The 16,574-nt window shown below is 38.6% G+C and overlaps 1 protein-coding gene across 2 annotated transcripts; it reads left to right on the plus strand.

The window, feature by feature from the left end:
- Nucleotides 1–250: 250 nt before the first annotated feature.
- On the plus strand, nt 251–15,895 carry sgo1 (shugoshin 1). 2 transcript variants are annotated; one of them, XM_008112704.3, is made up of 10 exons: nt 435–533; nt 3,010–3,043; nt 3,138–3,286; nt 3,364–3,560; nt 5,513–5,617; nt 7,157–7,224; nt 8,852–8,976; nt 10,133–10,966; nt 14,789–14,969; nt 15,136–15,895. In XM_008112704.3, the coding sequence occupies exons 3-10, from the start codon at nt 3,145–3,147 to the stop codon at nt 15,266–15,268; spliced, it is 1,785 nt and encodes a 594-aa protein (XP_008110911.2). In that variant the 5' UTR covers nt 435–533; nt 3,010–3,043; nt 3,138–3,144; the 3' UTR covers nt 15,269–15,895. The 2 variants fall into 2 exon arrangements, with proteins under 2 accessions (XP_016849877.2, XP_008110911.2); XM_016994388.2 differs by lacking the exon at nt 3,010–3,043 and having other exon boundaries at nt 251–533.
- The last annotated feature ends 679 nt before the right edge of the window (nt 15,896–16,574 follow it).

Here is a 16,574-nt window from a genome sequence, read left to right on the forward strand (position 1 = left end):
ATCACCTTGTACATTATAGCACTGAAACGCCTTGCAGCTTCAAAGCCTGGCCGATTCCTGGCAGTAAGGCCTATATTCACCCAAGATGAATGACGCCTTGATGACGTCATTGAAGCAAAGTCCTTCTCCGGGCACAGAAACCAAATCAACAAGTACATCCGGGTACTACTGACGTCATACGGCTTACCCTATCACCGATTGGCTTCTCTTTAAGGCCTCATTGTTGCAATGCGCGCCTGCCCAATACTTGCGGGCAGGTTGAACGGAAGGAAAGCCGCAGGGGACAAAAGTGATCCATTGCGAGTGCGAAGGACGCAGAAGAGCGACAAGGATTTAATATACAAACCAAGCAAGCTTGGCTGCGCATGCGCTCTGGCACGCCGCTTCCTCTTTTCACGTGACCGAACCAGCCAATCAAGGCCCGCAGCGGAGAATTTCGAACGGGCGGGAAGGAGGGGAAACGACAACATCGTCAACGGCTCGACGCAGCAGAAGATAAGGACGACGTCGCTGAGGAACCCGGGAGAGCGGAGGTTCTATTTTATTTATTTGCTGCCGACAGTTGTAGCCGGGCCTCCTTGTGGCTCTGGGGGGTGGGCTCCTCTTAAGGCCTCCTTGTCACCCACCTTGCCCTTTCGTCAGCCTGGCAGTGCCAGTGGTGCATTTACATTGGCATCAAGGCCGTCTCACACCACTCCATGGTTCTCAATTCTGTGCCGTTGTGGGACTTGCCATTTGGCGCGACACATACCAGGCCTCTTTGGCAGAGAAGGCTAAAGAGCAGGCATGGGCAAACTTGGGCCCTCCAGGTGTTTAGGACTTCAACTCCCACAATTCCTAACAGCTGAGAGTTGAAGTCCAAAACACCTGGAGGGCCTAAGTTTGCCCGTGCCTGTGAAAGATTGTGAAACGACAGCCCCCATGTTTCAACCGCCTTGAGCAGTTCAAAGTGGCGTGACACTGCATCCATTCTCCAGTGTAGATGCACCTTCTCTCAGCTTCAGAGGAAGACACGCCAAACCTCTTCTGCCTGTGATAAGGACTGGGAAGTGTGGGCCCTTCCACACAGCCATATATCCCAGGATATCAAGACAGAAAATCCCACAATATCTGCTTTGAACTGGGTTTCTGAGTCCACACTCAGATAATGTGGGATTTTCTGCCATGATATTCTGGGATATAAGACTGTGTGGACTGTCCCCCAGATTATCTGCTTTGAACTGGAATATATGACAGTGAAGGCTCTTATAATCCAGTTCAAAGCAGATAATGTGGATTATCTGCTTTGATAATCTGGATTATATGGCTGTGTGGAATGGCCCTCAGAGCCCTACTGTGTTTTGTTTACTTATTTATTTTATTTTGTTTATTATTTATGATATTTACATCCTGCCCTTCTTATCCCGAAGGGGACTCAGAGCGGCTTACAAGTTATATCTACATACAGTATGTTATATTATTAGCATAGCACAATATTAGCATTGTATATTACTACAGTAGAGTCTCACTTATCCAACATAAACGGGCCGGCAGAATGTTGGATAAGCAAATATGTTGGATAATAAGGAGGCACTAAGGAAAAGCCTATTAAACATCAAATTAGGTTATGATTTTACAAATTAAGCACCAAAACATCATGTTATAAAACAAATTTGACAGAAAAAGTAGTTCAATACGCAGTAATGCTATTTAGTAATTACTGTATTTACAAATTTAGCACCAAAATATCATGATATATTGAAAACATTGACTACAAAAATGCGTTGGATAATCCAGAACGCTGGATAAGCGAGTGTTGGATAAGTGAGACTCTACTGTATATTGTACTAGACCACTATACTGCAATATTATTAGTTTATGTTTTAGCTATATGTCATTTATTTTTATATTATTTTATCTGACTTCTCTTTTTCTGAGTGTATATTACTTTGTTTGGATGGTTAGTATCAAAAATCAACCAGTACATTGCAAAAAGTGGGTCATTTAAGGCTGGGAAGATTTTAAATGAAACACTGTTTTAAAAAGTGCTGCTTTGTTGTTGTGGATCTTCATGTTGTGTCCAACTTTACAGGGACGGTTAGGCAATGCTTCTTGCTGTGTGCCATCAAATGGTTTCAAACTTACAGAGATCTAAGGCAAATTTGTCACAGTGTTTTCTGGAGCCAAGACTATGATCCAGTGGGTTTACATTGCTGAACAGGGATTTGAACTAAGAATCTTAAGTAAGTGCCCTTTCACACAGCCATAAAACCCAGAATATCAAGTCCCGTCTAATGGTGTAGTCATGCTGGCCACATGATATAGGAGGTGTTTACGGACAACACCGGCTCTTCAGCTTAGAAATGGAGATGGGCACCAACCCCCAGAGACGTACATGACTAGACTTAATGTCAAGGAAAACCTTTACCCATCTGTACTGACAGTTCAATGCAGTTTCAAGTGAAAACTGAAGAAAGTGATGTTGATGTGTAGTTTATGGCATAGGAAATCCTGAAACTTGCATAAAGCGCTGATGGCAATTACATTAATGACTGAGCTTTCCTTTTCATGCTTTTGTGGAAGTTTTTGTTTTTTTTTCGTGTCAGGAGCAACCGGAGTTGCTTCTGGAGTGAGAGAATTGGCCGTCTGCAAAGACGTTGCCCAGAGGACGCCGGATGTTTTGATGTTTTTACCATCCTTGTGGGAGGCTTCTCTCATGTCCCCGCATGGAGCTGGAGCTGATAGAGGGAGCTCATCCACACTCTCCCCAGGTGGGATTCGAACCTGGCAGCTTTCAGGTCAGCAACCCAACCTTCAAGTCACTTAGTCCACTACGCCATCTGGGGGCTCCTGTCGAAGTTTATTGCCTGGCTTCCACAATTTGAAAAAAGTGTTGAACTGCTTTAAGTGATCAGTGTAGATGAGGCTCCAGAGAGACCAGAATCTGAACACCTACTGACCATGGAAACCCACTGGGTAACCTTGAGCCACCTACGTAAATAGAATTATGTTTCTTTCTACATCACACAGAAACAACTGGACAGTGTTTCACCAAATTCTGAGGGTATGCTATGTTATATATGTGATATTCACTTTATGAAAAGATTAAAGGCTTTTCTATTTTCTCTAAATTTATACTTTTTTCCATATGCTCTCAGATCCAATATGGTTAGAGAAAGATGCTTGAAGAAGTCCTTTAAAGACACCTTGGAAGATATCAAGGAACGAATGAAAGAGAAGAGAAATAACAAATGGGTAAAGTTGGGCAAAACAAGCCAAGTTTTAACTCTCAAGGCTAAAATTACAGGTACTTTTTGAATATTCTACTCAAGTTTCCTCAGAAACAGAAGTAGCAGGAACTGACTATCTCTGATTTTCTTCCAGACAACTCTTCTGTGCAGCTTAAAAGCTTCCAAGAAAACAATCGTGCATTAGCTCTGGCTTTAGAAGTGGAGAAGGGCAAAGTGAAAGACGCACAAGATATTATCCTACATTTAAAAAGAGAATATCAGCATCTGAAATTTCAGGTGATGGTCTTGCAAAGAAAGCTGGGGTTGCAACAAGAAAAAGAATACAATGAGGTATTTCTTTTAATATGTTTCACATGTGCATTTGCTTTATTAAAAATAAAAAATATTGCAAAAAATAATGGTTTTGAGTAGGATTTTTACATAGTGTCATGGGGTATTTTTCACTGAGCATCCCAATGTAATGTAATGTTTACAAAATAAAGCATATTTCACTGAAACACCCAGAGCTGGAAGATACAATGTGGAATAAAACAAAAGGTGTATCACCATTATACAAGATATTTTGTAACTATCCCATCCTTGAAAAGCAATTTCTGAGTCCAACCTACCGACAGTATCACTTCACTTTAGCATCTCTACATGATGTTTGGTCCCCAATAAGCAATCAATGAGACATTTGACATATTACTGTGTCTGCTTTGAGTCTCCTTTGGTAGAGAAAAGTTGGGGTATAATCATCATCGTAATCATCATCCAACTAAGGAAGATTAATTGAAACGGAGTCTTTGGGTTCGGTTAAAACTCAGCAGTAGCATTCAGGTTCTTATAACATATTATTATTATTATTATTATTATTATTTATCTATTTCTATCCTTTTTTTCATGGGTAGGATTCAAAGCAGTGAGAATTGCATTATAGTGTACTTCCATGTACATGTTGCAACAAAATGTGTAGGTTATTGCAGGTTTTTTTTTGTTTTTTTTTCATGTCAGTAGCAACTGGAGTTGCTTCTGGAGTGAGAGAATTGGCCGTCTGCAAAGACGTTGCCCAGGGGACGCCCGGATGTTTTGATGTTTTTACCGTCCTTGTGGGAGGCTTCTCTCATGTCCCCGCATGGAGCTGGAGCTGATAGAGGGAGCTCATCCTCACTCTCCCCGCGTGGGATTCGAACATGGCAGCTTTCAGGTCAGCAACCCAACCTTCAAGTCACGAGGCTTTTATCCCTTAGGCCACCGGAGGCTCTAGTATAACTTCTGAGTGCATGAGGTAAAGGAAAGAAAATGAATAAGCAGTTAAATTGTATGAAGTGAATACAGAACAGGTTTGATTTCTCATCAATATGACTTTTCTTTTTTCCCAATCTTAATTTCTGAAGCACTCTCTATTATTTTCTATGTGGAAAAAACCGAGTGTTATCAATATGACAACACCTAGTATTTTCCACTATACACAATAATAGAGTGCTTCAAGAATTAAGCTTGGGAAATGAAGAAAAGACATCATTAAGAATCACAATAATGGAATACAACAGGCATTTTTGTGACTATTAATTAAATTTCCTGAAGATTCAGAATGATTGAACTTTAGTTGATTGATTTGCTGGTTAAGATATGTGGCCCTGCTTATAACCTTTCGGAATCTCCACTTAAATTAGAAATAACACAATACCTTAAAGAGGTACCTTAAAGCAGTTAAAACAATTAGGATGTTGGGGTATACAGTGTTCCCTCACTACTTCGCGGTTCACTTTTCACGGAATCACTGTTTTGTGGTTTTTCAATAAACTCTAAAAGACTATTATAAATCATAAAAAAATTACAGCCTAAGGAAGGGAGAAATGAGAAGCTAAAGGGAGAGAAAAGGAGCCCAAGTGGCAAACGGGAGGAGAAGGAGGCGATTTATCAACACACGAGTGGTTGATAAAGACTTGAAATAGTGTATAACTACTAAAATAATGTATAAATATTAAAATAAATATAGCGTCCCTACTTTGCGGATTTTCACTTAATGCGGGTGGTCCTGGAACCTAACCCCAGCGATAAGTGTATACATAGCTTTCTTCAAACTATTGGGTAAACTAATGGTGTTCACAAAGAAGACTACAAGAACATGTAACCAAATAGCAGTGACGTGTTACACTGGTAATTTAGACAGTGAGGAAAGGGGGGAATCCTTTTTGGTTTACATTCATAGAAGTATTTTAAATATACAAATGTTAGTGGAATAAATGTTTTTAATTGCTTTATACAACTACAACAATTGAGCTTTTGTTCTGCAATAGTCTAAATTACTGACTGTGAAGAAGATAATTTCTAAAGTTGTTCAAGATTTACTCTGCGCAAGAAATCATCTTAGTCCTGCAAATGATCAGTATACCACGGATTTCGTAAGTCTGTTTTCCTTTCCTTTGATTTGTGTGTGCATTTGAGAACTCAGTTTTGGATCCTATAAAATAAACATGCCAGAGTTATTACCCCAATCTTAATAGTAAAATGTTAATGTATTTTATGTTTACCTTAAAATTATTTAAAATTTTCCTGAAATTTGGAGGGGGGTGTGCCCATGCTTCTCTTTTTAAAATTTCACCATCTTTATTATTTGCATAGTCAGCTCTCCATAACTAATTAGAGTTCATCCTGATTGTTTTGGTTATATTTGGCATAGCTTTCATCGTCCAGTGTTGTAACACAATTTTCAAACTTTGGAGTAGAGTAACATTAGTAAAACTCCTCCATTAGCAAAACTGTTTCTAAAATCTACTGTAGGGGGGCTTCTCTCTGTCCCACCACCCGATCAAGCGTGCTTGGTGGGAACACGGGAGATGGCCTTTTCAGTGGTTGCTCCTAGGCTGTGGAACTCCCTCCCAAGAGAAACTGGGATGGTCAGATCCTTGCTGGCCTTTCGCAAGCAGGTCAAGACCTTCTGCCAACAAGCCTTCGGGGCATGGTAAGGGGAGGCTCTGGGGAGAGGGGGAGAGATTGGGGGGTATGAGCTTTAAAGGCCATTTTAGTGTATTTACTGTATTTTAATTTTGTTTTTACCACACTGTTACTATTTAATAGGTTTTTAACTTTTGTATTGCTCTTTTTAAACCATCTAGTGTGGATAGATGTTAGTTGCCTTGAGTCCCCATGGGGAGAAAGGTGGGATATAAATAAAAGATAATAATAATAATAATAATAACAGTAATAAGAATAACAACAACACCTGAATTGGTATCAGCTGTATTGCTGACCTACCAAATTCTATGGTGCCTCCTCAAAACACTCTTTAGGGCATTGGCTTCTCTATTGATCACTGTTTTGCTGCAGAAGTGTTACCTTCCACTGAGATATCTCATAAACTTACATAAAGGAACTTAGTGTTCCATAGTTTCCAGCAGGGCCGTAGCCAGGGGAAGAGTTAAGGGTTCAACCCCCCCCCCCGAAAGTGTTCAACACCCCCCCAAACCTGGTTTACTCATGAATTTTAACTGGTTAACCAATTTATGAGTAAACCAGGGTTTGTTTTTTTAAACCGGACACATTTTGGGGGAGGGGTTGAACTTTTAAACCCCCTTCCCTCTGGCTACGACCCTGGTTTCCAGACATCTAACTTACATACACAAAGTGGGGAGGCAAGTTTAACTAATTTACAATGTTGGAATGAGGAAGTGCCATCAGAGTGGATGATGAAGCAGCTGCTCCCCTCTGTGGCCAGAATTGAACATCCCCTCAGAAGAAAGTTAAATTGCCTCCGCATCTGTCTGTCTGTCTCTGTCCGATGTGTTTATGGGCATTGAATGTTTGCCCTGTATGTGTATAATGTGATCCGCCCTGAGTCCCCTTCGGGGTGAGAAGGGCAGAATATAAATACTGTACATAAATAAATAAATAAAGTATATTCCACCAAATAAAAGGTTCCGTTCTATCTTTATATTTTGCAGAATGAGCTTTTATGTCCCCCAGTACTTGAAAAGCATGATTCCAGCAATTTAAGAAACAAAGATTATATGTAAGTAGATTTGATTTGTTTACAATTTTCTTGTTGCTTGTTCTGTCAAAAATCTGGGGAAATTTCTATCAGGAATGTACATTTTAAAATGTGATATATTCAGAACTACACTTACGATGATTAGTTGGTCATTGAAAAGCATTTTCTTCCTTTTTGTACAAATAGTTGTTTTATTTTATATGTATTATGTTTTGAGTAATCTTGATATTTGGACCTAGACTTTTCTTGCCCCTGATAGACATCATAGTCAAAGACTCATAAGTAAAAAAGAAATCAATGATTTATGGTTCTCCTAATCTAGGAAACACATACTGGAGTTCATATTAATAAATTATGCTAAGCACTCCACAGATGGAAGTATCAGTATTGTTTAGACACTCTTGCTGCCAGGAGGATCCATCTGCAATTGATCAAATAGGGTGCATCAGTTTATCAAAATCTTTGATTATAAAAATTATGAGTGTAAATTGTCCGTATTTTTTTTACAACATCAAGCTTAATTATGATGGTGCTGGACCTAACAAAGAAGAGGATGGGTTGGCTTCTTCAGACTTCCATGTGTATCCATATGAAAATGGAGTGATCAGAGATCTTATCTATCAAAATGAAAAGAATAACTGTGAAAAGCTCTAAAATATTCATATAGTTCTGAAATTGTGATTCACTAGAAAACAATAGCATATTATGAATATAAATATCTTAGAGGTACAATGAGGAAAATGTACCCCCCCCCCCCCAAAAAAAAACAACAACAACTGGAAAAGGCTTTTTCTCTAAAATGTCCTCTCAGTGGCACAGGGGCAATTTCACCATGGTTTCACTTACCCTGGGCTATTTTCATTTTAGGATAAGCTTTTTCTTTTCTTTCTTTTTTAAATGAAGTAGAATTAGATATATTTTCTTTTTTAATATCATCTCCTAAAAAGTCTTAGGGAAATAAAAACATGAAATTTTCTTCTATGCTCATTGGAGTTGTATGATTGGTTGGGAAATACATAATTTTCTAGTTCCTTATTAATCCATGCTAAATTAGGTAATACAGAAAATACATTGGTTGAGACTAGGAATCAAATATGCTGTGCAGTCATGCATTGTACATTTTAAGTTGGAGATCTCTTTTAGGCAAATAAACACATAAAAGTCAAATTTAGAGGGTTTTTTCTTCAAAAATAGATACGAATGGAAATTGGAGTTAAGAAGACGTTAGCTATTAAGTGGCTTTATCATTTGTTATCATAAAGAAAGAAACATATAGTTGTTTTGTAGCTAACCCTTTTCTCATAATTTGAGAGCCAGTGTGGTTTGAGTATTAGTCTACAATTGGAAAACAGAGTTCAAATTCCCATTAATCAATGAAAGCCCATTTGGGCAAGTTACACTCTCAGCCCCAGAGGAAGGCAGTAGTAACATCCATCTAAATGAACCTTGGCAAGAAAACGCATTAATAGGGCCGTCATGAATCAGAAGCAACTTGAAGGCACAGAAGAACAACAAATCAGAAATACAAAATATTAACTGCGGGATACTTTGGAAAGTATATTTCAAAAATATTGGAAGGTGCTTTAGTTTTCATGGTGTGTGAAAAACGTTTTGTTTTAATTCAGTCTATTCTAACTTGTTTTTTTAGGCCACTTCTAAGACGTGTACTTCCTGCAGATGTAAGTAAACAAGACAAAACACATGAAACCAAAAATAAGAATGCCTCAGAAGGTAGAAATGCATCTGTAACCATGATATCACAGACAGATACAGGTAGGTCATCCCATGTTTACAGTTCTAAAAACTGAATTGAAGGTTCAGCTATTGAATATTTACTGGGAATCTAAAAATAGGAAGTGACGTGTAAGACCAAGCTTCACTGAAATGTGCTTTGGCTAATTTTCAGTGGCTCGCAAGTCAGCATTTACATTCATCCCATTCAGCATGGGTTCCTGACATTGGGAGCACTTTAGGGTGGGAATCTTGTTGAGGTAATCACAAGGATTTTTCTTGATCCAACCCTATATTTTATTCAGCAATATCAATCCATGTACTGAAAAAATGCCACAATCTCTTGCTATAAAGTAACATTAATAACTGTACAGTGACTTTTGAATATGCCCACTTCCTTTTCTGTATTTCAAAGAGGGCACATTCTCGAAGTTACAATAACTTGTTTTTAATAGTGGTTTATGGTGAGGAGTCAGGATAACTTTTTTGGTCTTACTTCTGATTTGACAGTCCAGGGTGTAATTTCTTTTCTGTAATTTTTGCTAGGTATTCTTAAGTGTCAATTTCTGGCTTTGCATAGTTTACACCATGCCATTCTATATCTTCATTGATAATAAAAATTGCTATCTTTGTTTCCAGAAGAGTAACATAATTTATTATTCTGCTGCTGTTATTTGCCACTGATCATGTTTTGCTCAGATTATTTTTCACTATCTTAATATAGTCACTTTCATGTCCCTTATGAGAAAAGTCAGATATATATAGATAATACAGAGTCTTAAAAGTCCACACATAATTTTTCAATCAAGCTCAGCGCAGCCTTGTTCTCTTTCCTCACAGCCAGTGCGTCACACTAACGTTTTGGAGGATCCGGATATTAGGTTTTTTCCATGGTGTTTCTTTTGGCAGAGTGTGGGAAATAAATGATTTGTACTGGGATTCAATCATGTATAGGGAATATTACAGGTTAATCATAACTCTTCTATATAATGGACCATTTTACAATCTTAATTAACCATATTTGTCATTTGCGAGTACCCCATCATATTTTAGTAATTTTCATTAATCAACATGGAAATATATAGTGGATTTCTTAAAATGCGAAATGTTTAAACTCCTTTAGAAATATAGTTGTTAAACTTGCTTTCTTTAGATCTAGTACCAGCTAATATTCATGCACATTATTTTAAATTTCTAGGTTGGCAAAATAGTTCTTGTGAATTCCACTTGGACTTTGAAGGACAAATTGATAATTCCTTACCAAAAAATGTATCTACCCGTCGTCGCCATCTGGGGATTACAAACCAGAATGAACTGCTTATATGTGTCGATAACAATACCAGAATAACTGAGCAAATAACAGATCCTTGGCAGCAAGATGAAACTGGATTCGAGACAAGAGTAGAAGAAAATAACGAACAATGTGAAGAAACCTCTGTTTGCAAAGAGAATACACATGAGATAAACTCTGATCAAAATCTGGAGCTGTCAGATATGCTGACTGAAACAAATACAATGGCAGCAGCCACAAAGCAAACTGAATTTAAAAATTCTGGAAATGTTAAAACACAGAAGAGAAAACTGGAAACACTGAAAAATGCATCCAAATCAAAATCCAAGAAAAAGAGAAGCCACAATGAAGAGCACTGTTCTAAAGAAAGAGCGGATGCATCACTTGGTTCCAGTGATGCTTATGACTTTATGTGTGAGGAAAGTGTCCATCTTACACCTTTCCGACAGAACAAAGAAAATGAAAATAAGGCTGATGACAAAAATCATATAGAAGACAAAACAGAGACATGTAGTAGTGACTCATTCCTTTCTGAAGATGACTCTGATGACAGCCTCTACCTACCTTGCATCAAAAAATCAAAACCTAGAAAGCAATCATGCTGTGAAGGTGTTGTGAGCCCAGTACACAGAAGACCACGATTAAACAAGATGATGAGTGAGCAACATGATAAAAATCCTGACAAGAAAAACAGCAGTGCTAAACAAGATGAGAATTGTTTGGACAAGAAAAATGTGCCAGGTGAGTTCTATTTATCACTGTGCTTTTAAATTAATTCTTGTATGTGGATGAGTATAGAGTCTAGTGTAAAGTGTGAGCCCAGGGTTGTATACTGCCTCCAAAATCCTCTTGAGACAGTTCATCTTAAATATAATTTGCAGACGTCCCCTGTATTTGCTTAACATCTAAAATAACGGTGATGCTTCTTTACATATAAATAAGCATATCCAAATGTTTCCTTTGCCATTGATGCATTTCTGGACTGATTTCTATAAAGGAGGTCATGTGGCCTCTGTACCCTGCTGCTGTTTCAAGCCTTTCTCCTCTATGCAGTTTTCAAATGTGAAAAAAGCTGGATTTGGTGTTTCCTTCTTTTGATCTTCTCCCAGAGGGAGAAAATATTTCCACCTGACTACAAAGTTCCCTTGTGTTTATCAGCTGAGAAATGCAACAGGAAACTGCAGCAGTTTCTAGCTGGGACTTGGTGCTCAAGTTCCAGGTTCCTTCTGACTTCATGGATCCCTAATCTCTGAGACAGAAGAAAACCCTGCAACTTCAGAAGGTGATTCCCAGTGTTGGCTTCATCTTTTGAGTCATTTTTTCTCAAGCCAGCAACGACCTACATTCAACTTCAGATTCAGGAATTCTCAGTTCTCTGTCATGAAATTGTACTGGGAAATCCAACTTTTAAAAAAATCACATGTCCATGTAAAATTTGGGTATATGGTTAATTTAACCAGGATTGAAACAAGTATCTAGGTGTTTGTACGTTACAGATAGGCACATATAAGGTTTAATCTTCCCCCCCCCCCCCTAAAAACAATTTAAAAATCAATGACTTTTCAGTCTTGGTCACTTGCTACTTGTTTTTGGCTGTCGCTATCCCGCACATAGTCCCGCACATTAAAGTTTCAATATGGTGATGATCATAATGGTTAATGATAATGAAACTGCAGAAAGTTTTATTTCGTTTATTCAGATTAAAGGAACCAAGAGAGGAGTCTTTAACTAGTGACACTCTCTTAATGAATCCACTCTCCTGCTCTTTCTTAAGGCATTTGTTGATCTAGTCTGGTATTTGAAACTCTTTTTTGGCCAGATAGTTCCTCTATCCCATGTCTTCTACCTAAGTCTGATGGGTGAGGAAAAACAGCTGCAACTGCCAAGGATTACCACTCCTGTTCTGCTTTTAAGAGTTTTCTGTTATTGCTTTGGGGCCGTGAGCTCTTTGCCTCTCTCTTAAGTGTTCCCTTGTTGGAGAAGGCTGCTGCTCAGCCCTGACAATGTCCTCAGGATCATTTGCTGCTTGCTTCTAACGCAAATGACCATCCTGCGATCTGCTCCCCCTTGATACAGGTCCCAGAGAATGCTTTGCCTTTTCTTCTGCCTTTTTCTGTGGTGGCTCAGATTGCCTGCAATTCACATCTTTTTTGGTCAGAAAAGGGGGTGGTCCAGAAAGTTCAGAATGGTCAAGAGCCACAAAAACAGTCTTGATGGCTACAGTGCTGTTCCAGAGTTTTACGTTCCTCATCCCTGCAGTAAGATTTATATATATGCTTGTTTGTCACCAGAATCCACTTAGATGTGTTTGACAGTCATGTCTAATGTGGTAATTTAGTAATTTTATCTTTATTTGGTGAATCAAGACTGTGGACTTAATATTTATATACTGCTATTCGCCTTTTGCCATCTGGGCAGTTTTTTAAACTAAGAAGAATTTTTTTAGTAAAACCATGAAGTTAATAATCAGAAGATAAATTCTAAAATTAAATATGCCACTCATTGTATGTTTTGACCAGGCTCTGAAAAGAGTATGATGCTAGCTGTCTGACCATGGAAAGATGTTCAAAATTGGAATTCTTTTCTTATTATTAAATAATGTTATATGCTTTTGGAAGGAAGAACTTCCTTGGATGGCTTTAAAGCATGGGCAGGCTGATACAAGGTGTGGAGCAAAAAGTTGACTTTTTGCTGAAATTAAGTAGAAAGTGTGATCACTATAATTATGCTATTTGAAGTAACCACCACTGGGGAATGTGAGAATGCACAACACAACTGAGAGGGATGGTTTGACCATGGTAGTATATGCCTTAGTCACATCCAGGCTAGATTACTATAACGCGCTCTACGGGGGGCTGCCCCAGGAGAGTGTTCGGAAACTTCAACTGGTTCAAAGGTCAGCTGCTAGACTGCTCACGGGAGCGGGATATAAAGAACTACACCACTCCTGAAGCAGCTACACTGGCTTCCGGTTTGTTTCCGGGCATAATTCAGGGTGCTGGCTTTGGCGGTTCAGACCCAGCCTACTTGAGGGACTGTATCTCCTTCTACCAACCACTTGAGCCCTGATATCCTCAGGAGAGGCCCTTCTCTCGGTCCCACCACCATCGCAGGCATGTTTGGTGGGAACGAGAGAGAGGGATTTTCAGTGATGGCCCCGCAGCTCTGGAACTCCCTCCCTAATGAGGTACGATCGGCCCCCTCCTTACTGGCCTTTCATTCGCAAATTAAAACCTTCCCAGACAAATTATAAATAGGCACTGCCAGTCTGATAAATAATTTGATAATAATTGACAAATAACTTAATTGGCTGGAGGTTATAGATATCTGTAAATGGTGCTTGCTGCAAGTTTTTAAAATTGTTTTATTTGATATGTTAATTGGGTTTTTATATTAGGATATGATGTTTTAATCTGATTATGTATTGCGGTCGGATGTATTTGTATGAATTTTATATGTTGTACGCTGCTTTGAATCCCACCCATGGGAGAAGAACGGAATAGAAATAAATAAATAATAAGGGATGGTCCCTTCTCTAGGTAAACCAGAATTATGAATGAGTTGGGTTGTTAAATTTATTGGAGGGGTCAGTATCGTGAAGGAGTCACAGAAATTTTGATAGACAATTGCTCTGGGGATTACCATTTTAGGAAAAGTGCCAAAGCTTCAAGAAAGTAGAATAACATTTCACAATGCCTCATAGTATAGATAGAGAGAGCAAGGGACTGAGGTGTCTGTCTCACCTAAAGTAGCTTGATCACAGGCTAGGTAAAGGTGTAAGACTCCCAGTTTTCCATGAATATCAAGCTCCATCAATCTCTATCATATGTAGATAGTTTAATTGGTCATGTTAGGGAAGTATGAATATCACCTAGATTTTTTTGTAACTACAGTCAGCCCTTTAGATTTCTGGATTTGACTTTTATGGATTTGATTATTTGTGGATTTGATTAAAAATGTTCTCCTTAGGTCAGTGGTTCTCAACCTGTGGGCCCCAGGTGTTTTGGCCTACAACTCACAGAAATCGCGGCCAGTTTACCAGCTGCTAGGATTTCTGGGAGTTGAAGACCAAAACATCTGAGGACCCACAGGTTGAGAAACACTGCCTTAGGTTCTCCAATTAAACTGTGGTCAGTTTCTGCTGGAAGTTGGCCACAGAGTCACACTACACCTAGAAAGGAAACTCTCTAGGAATCAGGGTTGTTGTATGTTTTCCGGGTTGTATGGTCATGTTCCAGAAGTATTCTCTCCTGACGTTTTGCCCACATTTATGGCAGGCATCCTCAGAGGTTGTGAGGATGCCTGCCATAGATGTGGATGAAACTTCAGGAGAGAATACTTCTGAAACATGGCCATACAGCCCAGAAAACATACTACCCTGTGATCCTGGCCATGAAAGCCTTCTCTAGGAATCTCTAGGTCTTCTACTGCGATTCTATGGACTCTTATTTCCAGCATAGTCATGCTGGAGGAATTAGAACCTGAAGGAAGTGGGTTACTTCTCCTTCTCCATAGCAGGAGCCGACAATGAGGACAGAAATAATACCTTTATTCTTTTAACAGATGAACCACCTTCATCTCCTCAAGAACGTCTCCATCTTGGCAATATTACCAATCTTGCATCTTCATCATCTAGTTATACCAGAGCTTCTCACTCACTCCCCAGTGCTGAAGAAAAACCTATTTCCAATAATAGACGTAGATGTACTATTTCTGTGAGCTACAAGGAACCAAGCATCAGTAGGTTAGTATATTTGTTTCCAATTGCCAGGGGTTGTGATTTGTTTGCTCAGTTGTAGATCTAGCACATCTACTGGCATATATTTAATGCTATACTAAATGTATATGAGATCTTGGTCTACATTCAATATAAATCTGAGGATGTAACTTTTGCCAATTTGTTTTTATAGGAAACTCAGAAGAGGAGACCCTTATACAGACACCGATTTTCTGAATTCTCCAATTTTTAAAGAGAAAAGGATTAGGAATATTAAAAAGAAATCACTGTCCAGATACAATGAGGCTTTTGTTGGTTATCGCTAAGATCATTTCAAAGGACAAAACGTGTTACAATGGTAAAGTATATTAGTGTTAATATCAAGCTTGAAAAATGTATTATTTCTACATAATGATATTCAGAGTTACAGCTTGGTAACAATTGTCTTGATCGCCACCACAAAACACATAGGCAGTTCATGTCATTCCAAGTTGTATGTGAAGAGATTTTGAGCAATAATGTATTAAATGGGCAAATGTAAAAACTGTATATAACAGTGATATCAAACTTATAGCTATCAGAATTCCTGGCGATTGGAGAAATTGGCTTCTGAGAGTTGAAGCTCCAAACATCTGGAGGGCTGCAAGTTTAACACCTTTGGTAATTTAACACCTTTTAGTAATTACGCCATGGAATTTGAGGAAGTGTTTATACAGAGTGCAGGAATCATTTTTTGCTTGTAATTCAGGTTTTCTTAACCAATTAGTATGCGTATTCAAATAGATATTTTAACCTTTGCTTCAAATGTAATTGTTGAGCTTCTTAGTGGAGTAGATTTTTAATAACATGTTTTTAAACTGAAAATAATTCTGCTTTGATGTGTTGTCGAAGGCTTTCAAGGCTGGAATCACATAGTTGTGTGTTTTCCGGGCTGCATAGCCATGTTCCAGAAGCATTCTCTCCTGACATTTTGCCCAAATCTATGGCAGGCATCCTCAGATGTTGTGAGGTATACCTCATAACCTCTGAGGATGCCTACCATAGATGTGGGCGAAATGTCAGGAGAGAATGCTTCTGGAACATGGCCATATAGCCCGGAAAACACACAACAACCAAATTCTGCTTTGGCTTGGCAGTACTCTTGTTTTAGAAACTATTTATCTCCCACTATTCTGAATGTTTCATAGTATCAGAGACAATAGCAAAGATCTTCTGTAATATTGCAAGTTGTACACCTATCTACAAATAAACCACAATGAACATTGAGAAACTTTCTTCGGTGTCTATGTAGACTGGGCCCGCAGTTAAATCCTTTCTATTATCAGCCTAATGTGGTGGTCTGTGGTATAAATTGGAATGCTCCCAATTATCAGCTAGTTGGTTTTTTTTTTATGCTCTTCACTCTGCTCAATTCAGCCAGGCCCCTCTTTCAGCGGTCACCTGCCAGCAGCATTACATCAGGTTTACAGCAGAGGGAGCAAAGGCAACCAGCTCAATTGAGAGAACAAGTAGTAGTAGCTTCTCCTTTCCTTGAATTGTCTTCATTTTCTGGTTTTATGTTTTTTAAAAACCTGAAGTATTCAGACTTCACATTTTCCCCTTATATATTTTTATGTTCTGTATTTTAAATTG

Source organism: Anolis carolinensis, chromosome 6 (genome assembly GCF_035594765.1).
Source record: "Anolis carolinensis isolate JA03-04 chromosome 6, rAnoCar3.1.pri, whole genome shotgun sequence".
Taxonomy (NCBI): Eukaryota; Metazoa; Chordata; class Lepidosauria; order Squamata; family Dactyloidae; genus Anolis; species Anolis carolinensis.